Here is a 12,806-nt window from a genome sequence, read left to right on the forward strand (position 1 = left end):
CCTTGGTAATGAGTGTATCTCTTGACTGAATATTGCTCAGTACAGTCATGTGACTAAAATAAACTGTGATTTGTACTTTTTAATTTTTATAAATTGCAAATCTTAATGAAATTGTCTAAAAATTTGTATGTATACTTATTTTAACATAACAGATAGTCTTGTATTTTTTAGTTGAAGTTGTGTTGTAGGAGGAGCCATGACTATCACTGGAAAATCTGAGCATTTTCTTGATTATCTAGTTTTTACCCTTATTTTCAACATAGCTCAACAAATTCTAATCTGTTTGCCACAATTTTTTTACATACACTAGGAAGATATAATAGAAATTCATTTATATATTTTTTGAGGTAAAATTGTTGTGAGTAGTGGCACTATGTATAGGGTGTTACAAGGAATGGTGGTGTTACAAGGACCGGTCCATGACGGTACATCAGAAGTTTACACAGTTAGTACATATCATGTAATCCAACAATTGAGGAGGTAATAAAGTCTCACAGTTTCCGCCGATCACGACCTTAAATGCTAGATTTACTCGCTAGACATACCTTTGTCCCTTTCACCACCACGTCCACGCCATACTCACTAGTGGTGACCATGAACGGGTCCCTATGCGATGCGGAACTGGATACTCCCCTCGCTTTGAGAAGAACTATCAAGGATCCAATTCACGACTTCAGTATGTGCAATGCTGCTCTGTCTCTCCTCCGTAAAGCTGTCCCTCACACCTCATTTCCGCAACTCGGCGTAGTTACGTTCCCAGCATTCATCTGGTCCTTCATTGATACGTAGGCATCTCCTTTACTCTAATGGACCTCGTCTAACACACGAGCTTCACAGACGCCAATTCCAGCGACTTCGCGCCATCAAGCAGCTCGGCGTTTCGTACTATGTCTGGGCTGGTGCTTCGCACAACCGATTCGAACATTGCATTGGTATATCTCGCACCCCGACACTGAATTCGTTGCAACGATGGGCTAAATCATATTCGTCTTCAGGTGTCGCGCATCTAGCGGGTATGCTCGTTGAGCGTCTCAGAGCGATGCAGCCAGAGTTAGGTATCACGGAACGCGACGTGCGTTGTGTACAATTGGCAGGCCTTTGTCATGACCTAGGACACGGTCCGTGGAGCCACGTGTGGGATGGCCATTTCATCCCCGAGGTCTTGTACGTGCCATGCATCTCTGGTATACATCCCTGGTATGCATAGAACCGTAATGACCTAAGTCTAGGCCTGACCAGAAGTGGACCCACGAGGATGCGTCTGAAATGATGTTCGACGACCTCGTCAGGCAAAATAATATTCCTTTCGATGAGGGTGATGTTAACTTTGTCAAAGATCTTATTAAAGGAAGCGTATGTCATACAGCTCACAGGTATGTATTTCCTCCCATGGGTTGGTCTAGCTGTCTAACAGCAGCTTAGCAAGCCTCCAGAAAAGAAGTTCTTGTTTGATATTGTTGCAAACCGACGCAATGGGATAGATGTCGACAAGTGAGTAGTTTAGGTATGGCAAAGAGTATATTAATTGACGTTGCAATAGGTTTGATTACATTGCCAGGGACGTTCGTGCAATTGGCGACCACAACAACTTCTCGTCAAGGCGTCTGATCGACTCCGCTCGTGTGATAAACGACGAGATTTGCTATCATATCAAGGATGCAAACTCAGTTTACGAACTCTTTTCGCTGCGTTTCAGCAATCACAAGCGGATCTACAGCCATAAGACTGCTCGAGCCATCGAATATATGATTGTCGATGCGTTGAAAGCCGCGGAACCCAGCATGAAGATTGCGAAACATATACTTGACCCTGTGAAGTATGTGTACTTGACAGACAATATTCTGGAGCGTATAGAGATGTCCGAAGACCCTTCACTGGAAGAAAGTCGGAAGATAATTGAGCGCATACGCAGACGCGAATTGTACCGATGTGTCGATTGGGGCACTTTTCCGTACAACGCTCTTGCAAGTTTGAAGGAAACAATCACACCAGACCACATTGTCCGCTCTGCAAAAGGACTTTTCAATGCTGTACGGACGGGCAAGAATGACTACACAGCTCCGAGCAAGCATGTCGTCACGGGTCTATCTCCTGAGCATGTAGTAGTTGACTTCTCAGTTCTGCATCATGGGATGAAGGAGAAGAATCCAATCGACTCTGTACGATTCTATGGGAAACATAACATTAATAGTGAGTGGGAATACCATTCAGGAGAAACCCGTTTGCCATTTACTCATTGCATTCCCTCAGAATCATTCAAGGCCGAACCCGGAGAGCTTTCTACACTCATGCCTGCGTGCTTTGCTGAGATCCAACTCCGGGTCTATACAAAGGAATCTATGTTCGTCCAATGTTTATTTGCTTTGCATGAGCCGGCCTCAAACCCTTTCTATAGATTCTATGGCCTCGTCCAAGCGGGATATCGAGAACTCCTTTTGGCTCTATCGGACGACGCGGCTCCGCCATACCTAAATCTCAACAGTTCTCCTTCGCCATCAGTGACGGAGCCGCCTTCAACGCCACGTATGCGTGCAACGGCGTCACCGCCGGGTTCTCGCAATATGAGTTTTTTGAACCTGGCGAAGACACCGTCATTCACAGCTCCAAACAAGTTTACGAAGGTTGATGCGTCGTTTGCTCCGCCTTCACCTTCACTGAGCGCAAAACGCGACAGACTGTCTGTACCGCTCGAATCCCGATTTGTGATAGAACCGAGCCTTGTTGTGCAGGATAGCCTAGCATCGGTGACAACAGAGGCTGCACAGAGTGACGCCGGTACATCGAGTTCTGCGCAGACGGCTGTAGAAGACCATACCAGCCCAACTCGTTCTAATCAGGTTCCAACGGATACGGACGAACCAAAGACCCCGAGGAAGCTGCGAGGTGCCTCCTCCCAAGAGCTGATACTGTCACCTTCACCGAACATCACACCGCGCTCTGCGCACGGCACACGTCGCAGGCGAACAAATAGCGTTAATACTTTGGACGAAGGAAAAGACTTTTGCAATAAAAAACGAAGGCATTGAGGTTGCCCTAAGAAAATGTTGATCACGTCTTCTGCGCGATTCGCATTTCGTTATTGTCCTGCGTTCTTTCTTTCATGTCGCTCGTCACACGCCTTCTCTGTTTATTGGATGTTTGCTGTTTTTTCTTTGCTTGCTTGAATTTTTTATCGATCGGCTCCATCTGTCATTCCGTCTCCTAGAATCTAGTTCCTCCTTGACTTCGTTCAAATCATCAAATCTCGCACTTTCAACCATGTCGCATTTTTGTTTTAGAGATCTAGAACCTCATGACTCTTGCCCTCTTTCGCATCCACGACGCAATGTCCTCTAGAAGCCCATGCTTATAGCTATCCAACCTCCGGTTAATCGCATGCATTATTGCTGTCATGCAATTATGCTTCCAGAGCATGCATGCACCAATCTTTCTACATATATCCAATTATAGTAATATAATTGTAATAGACCTATGCGCTGACCTCCACGAATCACACAACGTATAAAGCAGAATGAAAGGGGATAGTTGATAGAAAAGTTCTACTTTTTTGATTTACCCGTCACTTTCGCTTTGCCCTTGCCCTTTCTGCCGGTCTTAATAAGTGAGTCCTTTGAAATGTCCTCGTCCTCGTCTTTCGATTCAGGTTCTTCATCGACGCCTTCGTCGAGCTGCACAGTATCTGTAAGATAATGTCTTTATGATTGAATGAGTCGAACGTACGTCGAAGGCCTCTTCAAGGTCTGGAGCTGGCTCTGTGGCGAGCTTTTTCGGCGCCTTGCCAAATTCCTGCGCTTTATGGAAAGGTACAGGGTGATCAGTCGAATTGTACCTTTCAAAAACCAAGAAGCATCGTCACATCAATAAAGAATGGGATTAGAATGCGGAACAGGACATACTTTCGCGTCAGTGCTGTCTTCGTCGACGTCGATATTTTCTTCAGTACAAACTCATCTTTGTGAGTGTCAACGCCCAGCTCGATAATCGTATCCCAGTCCTCTTTCGAAAGGTAATAGTCATCCATCGTTTCTATGATTTCGTCTACCGCGCTCTATTCACATACGAATGGAAAATCAGGCCAGATCGGATCGTCAATTCTCAAGAAGAGTATAGATGTTATATTGACGCATGTACTTACCGTACCAACATCAATAAGAGGCTTGACAAGCCGCGGAAACAGCGATGGTATATAGTGTTGTCGGATTTCTGGTTTATCGCCTGAGACCTTTAACCGCATGCGGATTTGCACGTCTCCAAGTTGTCGAGTAAGCTTGCCTCGCTTCGAGTTTTGGCCGAGCCATCTATTCATATCAAGTAAATGGAATGAGCAAGGAGCGAATTGGGCGAAGGTACACACTGAGGGAAGGACATAGCATTTGGCCCGCCATAGCCTGAACCGGTTCCATATAGGAATGATGCAGGACGTACAGTTGATATGACGGCATGTAATGGCATCAATGCCCAGTGCTGCTCAGGACTGGAAACATTTCAGATTTCTGCAGTTGCGACGCTACCCTAGAAAGACGTACCCATGAATAAGCGAGTCGACAAGATCGGAATCTGAGATCGACGAAGCTGCCTTGTCCATGAGTCGTAGGTGTTGTAGTCCCTTCTCTCTACCGTCGTGGGCTCGCAATCTGGCTGGTTCAGTTTTCAAGTAATTTTCCTGTACAGTGGTCAAAACGAGAAAACACTAGACGATTCTTTTGGATCACCTGTATGAAGAGAGGAACGAATGCATGGTCGTGGAAATATAGCTCCATCTTATCACCTAATGTCTCCCTCGCAGTCGACGAGAAAAGATAGGGTCCGAGCATTTTGCTGGTCACGTTGAATGGGGTCATTATCGTATATTTCTCGTTAATCTTTGCGCTGGAATAAATAGGAGAATCAGTATACGAAGCATTTCACAGCCGTCACATACGCACAGATTCTTGCCCTCGTCGAAGTCCATGGAAGAGCTTGAGAGCTTCCACGTCGAGAGCATATTTAGAACTTGTCGGATATCCGACTGTGCACCTTGGACTAACTGATCGACAACATTAGCCGGAATTTTCATTTTCTCCCTAAACGGGTATTAATTCGTTAGTTTCGAAAAGTAGTTAACAGCATACTTGAATGCAATCGTCATTATCCGCGAGCGAACTGCAGCTGCATCCGGTCTAAATTGAGTGAGCCAGAGCGGCACTATTCCAGGATTGCTGCTCTTACTTTCTGAATGACAGATTGAACGTCGTATTCAACAATGGTTTCAGTTTCTGGGCATTACGATCGTTTGCTATGCAGATAATCGGGATCTACTGTGCGATTAAATTGGGAAGAAAACACGTATCGGTGGTCGGCTTACCTTGGTCTTCTTTATCAGTGAATTTAAGGCACCAACGCCCCCACGATCGCCAGCAGACATCCCATCTACTTCATCCATAATCAAGCAAGACTTATCCGAAATTTCAATCCCAGTTGCATTCACGGTCTTGGGAGTGGTCTTCAAACACAAAACGATCAGATAAAAAGCGACTGCACAAGTCGATTGACTCACCCTTTTGCCGCTCATCCAGCCATCAAGAGATGTATTGGCGATGTTTGTGCTGTTCTAATACGAGAAGTGCATGAGCGTAAATTAGTCACGATTGAGCGAAGGCTCAACTACTTACCTCAACAAGCTTCTTACTTCGTGCATCACTTGCGTTCAGTTCAATAGGCGTGAAACCTGCCAGCTTTGCACAAAGATGGGCACTCGTTGTCTTCCCGATTCCAGGAGGGCCCGTAATCAGCACCGCGCGGAAGATGTTCATACCATTCTTCCCTGGCTTTTTGAAGCTTGACTTTAAGCTCGACGACCTATACATTCGCTCAGCCTGGCATAGACCTGAATAGCATTGCATAGTTACCAATCTTGCAGCCATAACTGCAACTTCTCGACCTGGCCCTTATTACCACAGATTTCCTTCAGCATCTTAGGAGCATATCGAACAGTCCACAGTTGAGACCTCATATCTACAGGTGGCTTTACTCTCGCTGTACCACCTCCCGAGGCTGCACTCATGATTGCCTTAGCCCGTTCCTTCTCTGCCTTCCGCTCAGCGCGAGCCATCTCTTCCGCAGCCCTGCGCATCTCTGCTTCTTCCTTGGCCAACTTCGTTTTTGTCTTGTCGTCGGCGTCATCACTCGAACGAGTCGCGATCAAGTCTAAGAACTCGTCTTCGTTGATTTTCCGGAGCTTGTGCTTGTCGATTGCGGCGAGCTTGGACGGCCCTGCATTGTCTCCGACGACTACGTAACTCGTCTTGCTAGATGGCTGAAGAACAACACGCCCACCGTACCGTTTTGCGAGATCTACAGCCTCGTCACGAGAGAGGCTCGAAAGTTCACCAGTAAAGACGAACGAGAGGCCTGCAAGACAATTTGGTGCACCATCAGGAATTGGCTTGGATCCTGGAGCTGCGGGACCAGCGGACCGTGCGGCTTTCTTTGCAATCCAGCTGAACACAACGTCAGTATCATCAACGGAACGTATCATAGAAGGGATTTGACTTGGGCTTTTGTTTCGGAGCATTCGCTGCCTCCGATTTCTTCGTATCCTTCGTATCATCTCCATCTACTTTACGAATAGAAGTTTTCACTTTTGTCGAACCTGACTTCGCTTTAACCGGCTTTGCTTTTTCTGATACAATGAAATCATTATCCTCGTCGCTCATCTCATCTTCAAAGTCGTCATCGTCCGTCTTGTGTTTTCGCCCCTTCGAGGCACTCACCCTAGGCTTCCCGGGTGCCTTATGGTCAAGTCCTTTTTTCGTCGGTGAGCGGACAGTAGCAGACTTCTTCTTCGGCTCATCCTCTTCTCCATCACTGCTGATGACTCCCGATTTCACAGACACATGGCCCTTTCGTGGCAATGCTGACTTCTTTTTGGGAGGTGTTATTTTTAATTCACCTTCGTCCTCATCACTGCTTATCAGGACTGCCTTCCGTTTGGCTGAAGCGTTTCTGACCTTGGTTTGAGGCTTGTTGTCTCCATCTAGAACGACAGTGCTGTTAGACAAGCTGGTAAACTTGAACAGGTCCTGGTGCTATACCTATTTCAATGCTGGTGCTCTCCAGAATCTGAATAGCAGGTCTGGGGGCCTATGGAATGAATCTCAGTTAGAAAATAGCTAGAATCATGGAATTGGCAACACACTTTCGGAGATGAAAGAGAATGTTTTGCAGGATTCGGTTGTGCGTTCCTCTGTTTCGCACTCATAGAAGAACTTCCACCAGTACCCCCAAAGAATGATCGGATATCTTTTCCGCCTGGTCCAGAGTCCTTTGACGTGCCTGTTTGGCTTGCTACTGGCGACATTGTGTACTGTTTCTGCACACTCTCTTCAAGGAGATATTTGCAAGTGTAAATATCCTGTGTGACTGGGAGTGATGGTTCCACGAGAATCCAAGCAGTTTCAAAAGCAGTTTGACTTGCAGATGACTGAGGATGTGCACTGCCCCGGACGTGAATTTCGTTGTGGTGAATGCTGTCGTTATACTATGCACACAGAGTTGGATGTCGCGTGTCGCGGCTGCTCCGAGTTCGACGCGTGACGAAACGCGTGACGTTCTTGCAAGGCCACCTGATTTATAAAATTATAAATTTCCTTTATCTGTCACAATTTCTTGCAGACTTGCAACGAACTAGGTGTCTTGTAACGTTCGTTGTTCTTACATTTGCCATCTTACGCTCAAGGCGTGGTCCAGAAGTTCGAACGTAGATTTCCCACGATGTCGGACTTCTAGAAAACTTCGGGTTGTGCAACTCGTCAACCAACACGACAGATTCCAGACGTAGTCAACTTGGGAATTGCTGCTTCGTAGTCCTTCTTACGCAACGCATCTTATTGTCTCGTCTTCATTCATGACGCTGCCATTACAAAGAAGCTAAATTCAGTAAAAAGGGCCAGTGAATATCCGACGTGGGTGCTCCTGTGTATAAGAATAATCTCCAAGAATGGACCGTTCTCCCATAAAGCAATAGTTCTGTCCACATCCGAGTCGGTGCTGATTCAGACACAGACACAAGAAGCACCAGTGCCGCATTTCATCGCATCGCAAAAGTCTATCAAGTTTCATCAAATCCGCGCGTCAACCGTGGTCCTTACTCGATCTTCCCACGCTTCGAAGATGCGCAGTATAAATACTACTACTATGAGGCCCTTACCTCTCCAGCTTCGTATACCCACTCACCCGACATTCCATACACAACTTTAGGGTTTCAAGGAAACAGATGGTGATCACTGGATACCTCCGAGGTCGAGCGCTCATTCGCAAGCAGCCATCCTATTATTCTGCTGAGCAAGCGTTCTGGTACCTTCAGCGTATAGGTTGGGCAGAGGGCAATTACACCACAAAGGACATTGCAGATGGCTGCTTTCCTGCAAACCTGGAGAACCTAGAAGTGATTGTTCGTCGACATTACTTGTCGTTCACGAATGACACGACACTGATGCATTAGTGAGCCTCGTTCGTCCGTCTGTGAAGGAGCTGTGGATATACTTACGGTTTATTACCTTACGTACATACAAAGTTCTGCTGAACATTACTTGGACATCACGCCCGAAGCAACGTTCAAACGGTTGGTAACAGATAAAAAAGGTGGGACATACTGTTATGGGCATCACAACCTCATGCTTGGAGTCATCCGTGCTCTTGGATATCGGTTCGTCAGAACGATCCTTTCAGTGCAAGACTCTGGGCAGTTGAAACATATTCCATATATCTAGATCTTACTCAGGAATTGCACGCATGAATTTCGGCTTCTTCACGGGTGGTGGCGCAGATTATCAAGCATACGGGCACATGATACTTTTCGTACAGCTTGGGGAGGGACAAGGTACAGATCCAGCACATACATGGGTTATCGACTGTGCTCCTGGCCCGCCCGTTCCAATGCTTCCTATCCCTTTAAGCGATGATTCGGAGAACGTCATCCAAGCCACCGTACCAGGAGAATATAATCGTCTGACACGTGGCTTTAGCTCTGCATCAGGTCTCATTCCACCTGGTCCGGGTGCACCATACTCCCCAGAACAAGTCGCACAAATCAATGACATTCATGCTCTCTGGCAGGTCGAGTACCGTGGTTCTGGCAAAGCGACAGATTACACGATCGTCTATCAATTCTCAGAGCAGGAATTCACGACACTGGATTATAACGTTCATCATTACGCAAAGATGCACAAGCCATTCGAGGACGTATTCTCCTATGATGTCGTCTGTGCAAAATTTACGCTTGGCGATGACGATTCCGGACGCCGTATTACCGAAAGGCAACTCGAGCGATGGACATTGTTCCGTGGTGTATTCAAAAGACGTCTAGGGAACGAGTTACTGGAGAAGATTGAATGTAGTTCAGAGGAGGACCGTGTTAACGTATTGAGACGGTATTTCGGCATTACGATTGAGGATAAGGATATTGTCCATATAAAAGGTACTGCAGCCTCGTGGGAGAAAATGAAGGCCCTTCCAGGCGGTGATTTGCTGTGATAACTTTTAAGTAACTTTACGCCGAGTCTACTGTTTACCTAGATAAGCCCTCTTAGACATAAATGATTTATAGACATAATGCGGCTAGGTGTAATTTTATTACAGACTTTAAAAGCTTTCATGAGGGGAGAGGGAAAGGGATAGAGAGGAAGGTACTGGACATCCAAGAGAGTACAACGAAAGGTAAAACAGTTCATAGATGATACACAGGGTAAATATATTTTTGGTCTCTTCGGAGATAATGAAGTTATTTTCCATGGGGTGGAGAACGATGCTACTCGTTGATGCTTACTGTAACTGCATTTATGAAAGAGCTGCTCAGCGCAGATTTGTGTACTGTTACTACTAATATCTTATTACCTCGTTATTTCTTTGATATCACAGTTTCCTCTTGTGAGTTTAATGCGTGATTGTGAAGTGGAATTAATAACCAGGCCTTTCCTCGATGTCTATATTCGTCTCTGCTAGAGGAGTGGGTTATAACAGTTTAAGTAGGGTTAGAAATTCGTTAGCAAGCTTAAGTTCGGATCGGAGGCTGGGCGTGAGCAACATCATCTTACTATTGCTCGCCTTTAAACTGCTTACCAGGAGAAGTGAATTAGTGAAGTCTCGTATGTATACAAAAGAAAAGGGCCACTGATGGTCGAGCCAGTTCTACTAGTATTGGTGCTGGCGCCCACGTTCAGCTTCGACGTCCCTTCTGCTGCGGATGAGACAGCGGTTTCTAGTACTGGTGTGCCGTCCACGTTCATTTTCCATGGTCTCCCTTTCTGGCTTCTGAACAGGACTTGCTACCTTTAAATATGTTTGGAGTCAAGTCTGAGCTTGTCACATAGAATTCGTACTGTACACAATCATATCACGCAGGATACAGGAAGTGGCAATAACTTAAATAAGTTATATCTCAAACAACACAACGATTGAGTAGATTCTCAAAAACGCAGGCATAATCCGATGTTATACATGATCTGATATCGTGATCGCACCCGAAAGCGAGCTCGACGATCGATTTATGTTCATGTTCCTATCTGCTTTCACACCAAAGCCAAACCAATCCGCATATGCAAAGTGAAAGAGATAAATAGATGAGTACACATGACGCACAAAGAACCAGACGTACCTAGAGTGAAAGATGTTGGCATCGACATAGCAGCTGGTGCATTCGAATGGTGCGAGAGTGGGCTCGGGTTTGGTAAGAGTGCTCCCATATGCGGCGGCCTGGTATTGAGAGGCAGTGAAGTATGCGCTGGTATGCCGGGCGGGGACTGTATATTGATTTGCGGTTCTATAAGCACATATAACGATAAGAAACGAAAGGTACTGTCAAAGGAAGCGAGAAGAGAGACTTACGATTGGTCTGTGTTTGGCCGAAGCTAACCGGACTCGCGTTGGGCTCTTCTTCATCCGCAGTATCATTATCTCCTTCTGCAATTCCAACACCCAGTGCAGCTGCCGCACCCGCTCCTTGTCCCGTTGGACCCACAGGAACTATGCTCTTCTCTTTCCCAACCTCAATGACGAGCCTCCCATCCATCAAATGTACAAAATGGGTCCACCTTGCTCTAGGATCCTCCCTTCCCAATGCCAGGAAATGATCCCTAATTTCCGAACTCGCACGTTTCCAATACAGCTTTGCCCTGCCAACTGTACTCTTCACGTACCGGCACGGAGGGAAAACGCGTTCGAAGGCCGTTTTCTGGCGGAGGCTTGGGTCGACTTTAATCAAAGCTGTCATGTTGTCAAACCCTTCGGTAATCTCGTGGACTGTGTAGTCTGTTGGCCAGCGTTTTGTGTTATTGTTGGATGTGCTCGTGACGGAAGCAGTCATGTTCGTGTTATTGGCAGTGGAAGGAGTTTGTGGGGTCGTCGAGGCGCTGGATGCAATTGGAGCATTGATACTGGGACTTGCACGAACATTCGGTAACGCCGTTCCAGCGGATGCTGTCACTGTCCACGTTGGAGTCCCTAGGTTAGGAGAAGCATCTCTTACAGGAGCATCCCAGTTTTGTACTACCGTGTTCTGAGCAGGTGTTGGCACGGCTGGAGCGCGCTATAATAATGCATTGATAAGTCCTAAACACCAGCGATACATGAACGCAGTTTGAACATACGACTGGGTTAGGGTTCGAAAGAACACGTGCCTGTTTTCCCGATGATGGAGGCGGCGTGAATGGCTCGCCTTGTCTTTTAGTCAGAAGTGCCATTGGTGGTGGTTGCAGGCCTAGCTCCTGATCAAGGGAAGGGCAATCCGTCAAGCTGTCCAGTAAACTCGGACGTAGTCGATACAGCAAGCGCTGTTCTTGCTCAACAGTGCGCACCGTCGAGATCTTATGCTGCTCCCATTGGCCTGTCTCGGAGTTATATGAATCTATGTAAGACGACGATTGAAGACCTAATTCGTTGACTAGCTCTGGAAAGTCTTGAAGTTGGAAGAGTGGAAATGTCGAGACTTCATGTGCGATCCGAAGCGGTTCACAGCCGTTCTAATGTGCAGTAAACTCGTTACTATCGTTGAATGACAGAAAAAAAAATACCGGGTATAACACACGCGATACCAGACGACCATAGTCAGCGATCGCTTCAGAGACTGCTCAAGTCTTGCACGTTTCTCAAGCAGAGAGCTGAGCTCTTCTGAATCTCCGGATCGTGGGGCCGACCATGCCACGGCATTCACAGCATTGCTTGTACTCGCATGCGCATTCGCATTCGCATTCGTAACTGGAGCCGGGGGATCGCTGACTTCAGCATGTTGCTCTTTCGGTACCGGCTTGAGCCCCGTATGTACTCTTCTTGCATGGACCTTGCAGACGGGGCGCTGCTCGCCCGCCTCTGCGGCCGCTCGTGCAGCATTCTGACAGCAATGCCCGCATAACAAGGAGCGGCAGCTCTGATGGCCACGGGATCGCTCGCCAGCGCGCGTGCGACATTCTGGATTGGCACAGTGAATGCCAGCGGGGGAGTCCGATGAATTAGAGCTCTGTGCCGCCGCCGATGCGGTCGGTGGCAAGGCAGCAAGGGCAGGATCCATGATAACTGTCCATGGTGGTCTGTTGTGAGCCAGCGTTACGGACGATCAGGAGACACTCACGAGGCGATGGACGTACTCTCAGACTTGCTGGTCCGTCCAATGGTCGCTGGGTCCGACACATGTCAGATCAATCCCCCATCCCTATCTGGCAGGCGATACCTGGCCCTCACGTGCTCGTCGGGGTCTCATAGACCGCGCCACCATGCTGGCGTGTTCTCGGGTCAACTCTCTCTCTCTCTGTGTTACCCGTTTCTGTATACTCCTT

The 12,806-nt window shown here is 47.1% G+C and overlaps 4 protein-coding genes across 4 annotated transcripts; 2 read left to right on the top strand and 2 right to left on the bottom strand.

Annotated features, from left to right (window-relative positions):
- Window positions 1-656: 656 nt before the first annotated feature.
- On the top strand, window positions 657-3,365 carry FOMMEDRAFT_125131 (uncharacterized protein). Its single transcript, XM_007267957.1, has 9 exons — window positions 657-676; window positions 749-785; window positions 838-932; window positions 996-1,164; window positions 1,230-1,373; window positions 1,423-1,491; window positions 1,541-2,190; window positions 2,251-2,341; window positions 2,396-3,365. The coding sequence occupies exons 4-9, from the start codon at window positions 1,016-1,018 to the stop codon at window positions 3,024-3,026; spliced, it is 1,734 nt and encodes a 577-aa protein (XP_007268019.1). The 5' UTR covers window positions 657-676; window positions 749-785; window positions 838-932; window positions 996-1,015; the 3' UTR covers window positions 3,027-3,365.
- A 4-nt stretch (window positions 3,366-3,369) lies between these two features.
- On the bottom strand, window positions 3,370-7,473 carry FOMMEDRAFT_125132 (DNA replication factor C, large subunit). Its single transcript, XM_007267958.1, has 17 exons — window positions 7,178-7,473; window positions 7,074-7,122; window positions 6,532-7,015; window positions 5,889-6,479; window positions 5,652-5,838; window positions 5,537-5,590; window positions 5,345-5,482; window positions 5,209-5,294; window positions 5,112-5,159; window positions 4,926-5,063; window positions 4,713-4,869; window positions 4,527-4,663; window positions 4,355-4,474; window positions 4,136-4,298; window positions 3,897-4,048; window positions 3,721-3,829; window positions 3,370-3,668 (listed from the first exon to the last, which is right to left on the bottom strand). Exons 1-17 carry the CDS (start codon window positions 7,337-7,339, stop codon window positions 3,540-3,542), a joined length of 2,904 nt encoding a protein of 967 aa, XP_007268020.1. The 5' UTR covers window positions 7,340-7,473; the 3' UTR covers window positions 3,370-3,539.
- A 781-nt stretch (window positions 7,474-8,254) lies between these two features.
- FOMMEDRAFT_110041 (cysteine proteinase) lies at window positions 8,255-9,580 on the top strand (the record flags this gene model as incomplete). Its single annotated transcript, XM_007267959.1, has 3 exons — window positions 8,255-8,481; window positions 8,555-8,686; window positions 8,751-9,580. The coding sequence occupies 3 exons, from the start codon at window positions 8,255-8,257 to the stop codon at window positions 9,511-9,513; spliced, it is 1,122 nt and encodes a 373-aa protein (XP_007268021.1). The 3' UTR covers window positions 9,514-9,580.
- Window positions 9,581-10,470: 890 nt separating this feature from the next.
- Window positions 10,471-12,541, bottom strand: FOMMEDRAFT_135068 (uncharacterized protein; the record flags this gene model as incomplete). Its single annotated transcript, XM_007267960.1, has 5 exons — window positions 10,471-10,541; window positions 10,634-10,798; window positions 10,864-11,563; window positions 11,625-11,996; window positions 12,062-12,541. 5 exons carry the CDS (start codon window positions 12,539-12,541, stop codon window positions 10,471-10,473), a joined length of 1,788 nt encoding a protein of 595 aa, XP_007268022.1.
- Between the last annotated feature and the right edge of the window lie 265 nt (window positions 12,542-12,806).

Source organism: Fomitiporia mediterranea (genome assembly GCF_000271605.1).
Source record: "Fomitiporia mediterranea MF3/22 unplaced genomic scaffold FOMMEscaffold_8, whole genome shotgun sequence".
NCBI classification, from domain to species: Eukaryota; Fungi; Basidiomycota; class Agaricomycetes; order Hymenochaetales; family Hymenochaetaceae; genus Fomitiporia; species Fomitiporia mediterranea.

Coding starts and splice junctions, on each gene's coding strand:
- FOMMEDRAFT_125131 (XM_007267957.1), top strand. CDS start 1,016: ATGCTCGTTGAGCGTCTCAGAGCGATGCAGCCAGAGTTAGGTATCACG. Junction 1,492..1,540: donor AATGGGATAGATGTCGACAA/GTGAGTAGTTTA, acceptor ACGTTGCAATAG/GTTTGATTACATTGCCAGGG. Junction 2,191..2,250: donor TGGGAAACATAACATTAATA/GTGAGTGGGAAT, acceptor GCATTCCCTCAG/AATCATTCAAGGCCGAACCC.
- FOMMEDRAFT_125132 (XM_007267958.1), bottom strand. CDS start 7,339: ATGTCGCCAGTAGCAAGCCAAACAGGCACGTCAAAGGACTCTGGACCA. Junction 6,480..6,531: donor GCTCCGAAACAAAAGCCCAA/GTCAAATCCCTT, acceptor CGTTGTGTTCAG/CTGGATTGCAAAGAAAGCCG. Junction 5,483..5,536: donor GCTGGATGAGCGGCAAAAGG/GTGAGTCAATCG, acceptor TTGTGTTTGAAG/ACCACTCCCAAGACCGTGAA.